The sequence below is a fragment of the Aplysia californica genome, unplaced genomic scaffold, assembly GCF_000002075.1.
Source record: "Aplysia californica isolate F4 #8 unplaced genomic scaffold, AplCal3.0 scaffold00368, whole genome shotgun sequence".
Taxonomy (NCBI): Eukaryota; Metazoa; Mollusca; class Gastropoda; order Aplysiida; family Aplysiidae; genus Aplysia; species Aplysia californica.
In genome coordinates, this window is record NW_004797638.1 from 427,199 (window position 1) to 433,198 (window position 6,000).

At 36.8% G+C, this 6,000-nt stretch overlaps 1 protein-coding gene across 3 annotated transcripts in view; it reads left to right on the forward strand.

The window, feature by feature from the left end:
* LOC101864162 (sorting nexin-2) overlaps positions 1 to 6,000 on the forward strand; it is a 29,213-nt gene extending 23,213 nt beyond the window's left edge. For all 3 annotated transcript variants that reach the window (XM_005103332.3, XM_005103333.3, XM_005103334.3), the window contains 4 exons: positions 415 to 620; positions 1,331 to 1,474; positions 2,609 to 2,761; positions 4,761 to 6,000. In XM_005103332.3, the coding sequence (XP_005103389.1) occupies positions 415 to 620; positions 1,331 to 1,474; positions 2,609 to 2,761; positions 4,761 to 4,811 (554 nt within the window). In that variant the 3' untranslated portion in view covers positions 4,812 to 6,000. The remainder of the gene's footprint in view (positions 1 to 414; positions 621 to 1,330; positions 1,475 to 2,608; positions 2,762 to 4,760) is intronic.

A 6,000-nucleotide genomic window follows, 5' to 3' on the forward strand; every position in this document is an offset into this window, starting at 1 on the left:
AGTTTTCAAAGACTCTTTAGTTCTTGGAGTTTCCAAACTTTGGCGGCCATTTTCTCGCTAATTTTTCGACTGAAAACCAGGCAACCTCACTTCCTTCAATCGCAGATATCTTTAGTTCTATTCAAGATTAAGGGATATTTATTTCATTGGAAGCAAGGCAAATAAATCAGCTTTCAGATAATGCCAATAACTCCACATGCCCAAACATTGATACGCCTCATTCCACCGCGTCATGACGCATATATATGTTTTCTTAACAGTAATATTATAATCTAGGGTAGTCAGTGTTTTTTGCCAATGGGTAACTTCTATCTCTATGAAATAAATATCTTTGATAGAACTCTGGCACATATTTGGGTCTTTGCAATACCCTTATCTTTGAAAACTCTGAAGAATAAATCTTTTTCTGCCCAGAGCTGAGTACAAGCACTGCAACGTTTGCCAAAAGTGCAGCCATGCTTGGCAATGTTGAAGAACACACTGCGCTGTCACGAGCCCTTTCTCAGCTAGCTGAAACAGAGGAAAAAATTGAGGTGCTTCATAAGGACCAGGCAGAGGCAGATTTCTTTGTGATGGCAGAGCTCATGAAGGACTATGTTGCTCTTATGCAGGCTGTCAAGGTGAGTCCTTGAAAGCAGAGATATCGTATTAAAATCAGATGTTAATTTGATTGTCCAAATACTGGCACTTAATCAGCTGCATGCACTGTATGCTTTCAGGCACGCTGAGAATGTTTCTGGATGTTATAGTGTCTGCTGGGGTAACAATATAGTGTAAAGCGCATAGAGCTTGCTGTCGAGTGGTGGTATGCGCTATACAAATGCTATTTATTATTATTATTTTGTATATTTGGTGTAAATTCACTGACTGGGTACCCCTGTTGGTTTTAATTTGGCCACTGATTTTATTGACTCACTAGCGGTCTCAGTAGTTGTGGTATGGAAAGTCATGCTATTTAAGGCCTGTTTATTGAATAGTTGCATCCCTTTATCCATTAGCATAGCTATTGTGATTTATTTTTTTCTGAGGTGATTTACAATCAATATTTGTTCAATGCTCATGGCAGAATTTCTTCATTTGCTTGTATTCATTGCTCTTGCACTAGATGCCATATTAGCACAAAAGATTAACTTCTTATGAAAAGCTCCAACTTTTTTAAAATTTGTGCTTGGCGTGATCCTAGAGACTCTTTGAAATAGATAACATCAACAGGGCAAATGTTTTTTTTTATAGGTGTAGTTAATATTTAACATGTATGAGGTACTGACCAATTTGGACCTACTTTTATTTAGATTGTTTAATTTGCATCATACTTGGCGTTTTATAACAGGATGTGTTCCATGAGCGTATCAAGACATACAAGCAGTGGAAGGAGGCAGAGACTACTCTGGGCAAGAAACGAGAAGCAAAAGCCAAATTTGAAATGCAGAACAAGCTGGATAAAGTGGCTCAGGCTCAGGCTGAAATTACAGAGGTAATAGAACTTCTTATTTGCTCATATTCCGTAATAGGGTTTAGGGTATAGGAGGGTGCAGCTGGTATATTTTGCCTCCGAGCTATCCCTTTTAAATTTGTATTTTCTTCTCTTTTCAACTCAAATAGAGGTTGGGGGGGGGGGGAGGGTGAAAATGCGCTTCCCCATATCACAAATAAAATAGTAGGTTCTGTCTGTCTACCTATTCCTTTTTCCTACCTGCCCTTTTGTCCATTCACTCTTCTTTTTGATTTGTTTGTCTCTATATTTGTGTCTTTGTCTGACTCTCCTTCTGTCTCTGGACAATTAATATAATGCACACTTGGTGATGCGATTTGGAGAAAGGGGACGGAATTGCCTTTGAATATTGTGGTTGTGACTGCCATTTTACAAAGCTACTTTCTTGGTTTGAACGCTTCAATGCTTTGCAGTTTCACTAATCATTTAAGAAAGAAAAAGTATCATAAATTATATTCGTCTGAGTGTTGTTACTGCAAAAGGGACTGAGTTGGACAACCAAATATGTTTGTTGTATAATTAGGTCTATGCTGGTAGTTGCTAGAAATTCATTTCACAATAGTGCATGTTGAACATAACGTAATTACCCCCCGGGGCGGTGCTACTGACAGAAGTGTTTTTAGGCCATTCCCAAAGGGGGTACATTAATATGCACAGTAGAATTGTAAATTGTAAATGGGCTGATTCATCAATGTCATGCTCATAATCATAACTGTGCCTGAACTGCAACCGGGAACTGCTGCTTTTTCTTTCCTTATCCTTGCTATAGTAATTTTTACCTCTACTTCTTTTGTATGTTTGTCACACTCTTGTGACCCATTATTTCCGAGGTGTCTTGATAGTTGAAACAGACTTTGTGCTGTTGAAACTAGAGAGGTGAGCAGAGTAAGACCGATTCCCTGTAAGGACTTCTCTGTTGACATTCTCCCCTTGGTGCTGATATGACTTTCTGCTGTTCCGAGCGCCATAAAACCTCTACTAAAACTATAAAAAAACATAATGCATTTAGTTAACATTGCATACTTTAATTGAATCTTGTTCTATTCAAAATCCCATAAGATGAAACAGGGTTTTGTTATTGATGATAAATATGGATAATTTTTTTTTGGTCCACAGTGGGAACAAAAAGTAGAAACTGGCAAGGAAGACTTCTCTAAAATCTGTAAAAACATCAGGAAAGAGATGACCCGATTTGAGAAGTTGCGGGTCAACGACTTTAAAAACAATGTGATCAAATACCTGGAGGTGCTGATGGAGAACCAGGAGAAGGTGAGGTTTGAATTGTGGCTAGTGGTTCTAGTTTGGTTGCAAAGAATTTTAGTCCGCGAGCACCCCCAGTCTCAGGAGTGAACACAAAATCTCACTTTCCTGCCTTAGACTTTGGTTATTTGACATTGTGCTGAATAAAGGTGATGCCTGAATTTCTTGATGAGATGGCTTGTAGCTTGAAGTTTTGATAAAAACTTTCAAAATAACAGGATAAATGGTAGTACAACACAGTAGCTTTCTCTATGATGCTTTACAACCTTTTTATGAATGTTATCATAAACGTATATTTCAAGGAAAAGGTAAGAGTTCACCTTTTCTCTTAATTTCATATTCGCATGTTTATCACAAACTGAATTTTAGTTTAACAAGTTGATTGGTAATAGATGCTAACATTGTATATACGCTGGGTTGGTTTTGTAACTAGATAGGTCAATTTATTATTTAAAGCTATTTATATAGGAAGGTAAATTGCATGTTTAAAATTTAAAAAATTTTTGACCAGTGAAAATAAGGAACTTGGAAAAACATCAACATTAAATTTGTTTTTTTTAAGAACTAACAGCTTTGATTTGAGGTGATTCCAGGTCTATTCTGGGCATTTTCTTGAAAGAGGCCATGAAATAGATTCTTTGTTTACAGTTATGTCTTCAAAGCAATCTACCCTAGGCTATGGTCTTTGTACTTTTCAATCATGTAATTGTCTACCGGAACAAAAGAGCTTTGTATCTTTCCTGTTTTACACTATAAATTTCTGTACAATTTTTGTTTTGATCAAGTATTGACTCACTTGCGACTGGGCCCTTTCACCAGTCACAAGCGTTGAAGACTGGCGTTTTTGGGGGTATTTCAATAAATCACCACAACTCTCAGGATTACCCTTTTGTAATCATTTTTTGACACAGTAAAGTAACATTCAAGCTTAATCTAATACAAAAAATTAAAGTTGTCTAAGTCTAATACTTTAATTTGTATGATATTTTAAAAATTGGCATGAATTTGATTTTCCGAAAAATTTCCAGAGACGTGACAAGTAGAATGAAATTCACTGCAACAACAAAAATAAAAGTTCAAAGTGTTCTGGTTTGATTTGTATACATGTGCGAGTGTTTGATGAAAATATAAAAGCTGGTCTGTGCATTGATTCAGACCTATACACTGAATTACATGAGACAGATGTACGACACGACGTTGTGATTTCGTTGCGCGAAAAACAACACCGGTACTAGAGCTAGATCTAGCCCTAGAACTACGACTCGGGCCGTGTTCGGGTACATATCCAGGATCCTAACAATTAGATACATCATATTCTGAGACACTAGAACTAGTAAAACGCACAGAAGTATAGAAAACGGCTAAATTATGTGATTCTTGTTCATGCGACTTCTTCGACCGTTACTACGACGCGACTGTCGGATTACTAGGAGCTGTATAGAAAAAAACAAAGCGCGAGTTCCGGTCTGTTCAACCTCAGTTGGGGTCACTGTCCTTCACCTTCAATAACTTAAAAACTACCGGCCCCAGAGATACGAAACGAAGTCTAAGTAACTCAGGCTTGGCCAAACAAGGGTACGAGGCGTGATTTGTAGAGCGAAAAAAAAATTCCAAAGTTGGTCACGCAGGGCTTGTGTGACCCGTCGCGAGCGTCGCAGCGGGGGTCACGCAACTGTTGTGTGACCCGTCTGAAGTGAGTTAATGTGAAATGAATAGGTTTTAACTGGATTATATTGAATTTCAATTCAAGATTGGAATCGCATTTTCTTTTTTATATATATATATATACAGCCAAGTGCATGCATAGTGAAATTGTGAGAGGTGGAAATCTTTTTGTTATGTTTGAGTTTTGCTTTGTATGTGTTTTAGATACAAAGAATATATATATGTATAAGAAAACATTAGGACTTGAAAATCTGCTTTTATGTGGTTGCTGTATATACGTGTATCTGCCATTCCCACTGATGTTTGTGATTGTTGAAGAATATCATTTTTCTTTCTTCTTCAGCTCATCAAATACTGGGAAACTTTCCTGCCCGAAGCTAAAGCAATAGCATAGAATGCTGAACAAGAGCTGTGTGCAAGAACTGTATGACGTTTCAATCTGTTGGGAGTTTTTTCTTCTTCAGTTTCCAGTTAACTTGTGTTGATGTGTTGTCCTTTGGCTTCACACACATTTTGTTAGATACTTGTGTGCGTGGTGTGTGTGTGAGTGAATGCACCATCATATCGCAGAATCTGTAAGCTTTTGTTTACAGGCACAAATCGTGTTGCCTGAGGCTAGTGCTCAGCACCTGACCTACAACCAGCAAATGTTGGTTACTTTTTACAAGATTAAACAATGCTCACTCTGTGACTGGCAAGGAGGTGTGTGTGTGTGAATTTTATTCCCTTGAAGGAATAAAACTTTTTATTTATAGAATAAACTGTCTTGATTTAAGGTCTTTTCTCGGAAACGTTTTGATGTATGGCAACTGAATATTATGAAAGTGATTGTGACAGTGCTTTCATTTGATATTGGACTGTTGTTTAGGTGTTCTTTGTTTCCCTTTTTTATTTTGTTCTCAAATTACTCATCTGTCAGTATAGGAATTGTTGGTCACAGCATGTCTTTAAGATTTGGACTTTAAAAACGATGTCCTCAATTTAGGTGATATGGTACTTTTGTTCTTCATAGTACATCTGTTATTGTGGTAGCCGAGTTGCAGCTGCCCATGTTGTGTAAGTACGAGGCTCATAAATTAGCGTTTAGACTGGACTAAATGCCACATTTTATTATCAACAAGTTTCTCCTTATGCTGAGAATGACTTCCATGTTCTCCTTGATTTTGAAACATAAGCCACCATGTAATGCTGTTCACTTTGTCTGTTCTTCTTTCAGTCTTAATTTGTTGTCTAATTTATTATACTCTTTTGTTTTAGTTCATTTGCAATGGGAAGTTAAAAGACACATATATATTTACCACCTTAATTGTTTGTTTGTTTTTGATTTTGTAGATTCTGTTTTTTCAAAAATATTAAAAGCAGTCTTATTTAATTCCTACGGTTATGTATGTCCTCATTGTAATTCACCAGTTGTGTCGAACTAAGTACACATTGTTTTAAGCATATGTTGTTGAATGTAATATGCCACTGGCAGGTAGCTGGATGACTTGGATGGACATTTGTTTGAGAGCTTTTGATGTTTATTAATTTTTTTTTTTAACGTTTACATTGTGATAAATGAATAAAGTTTCCCTTCCCTTTTA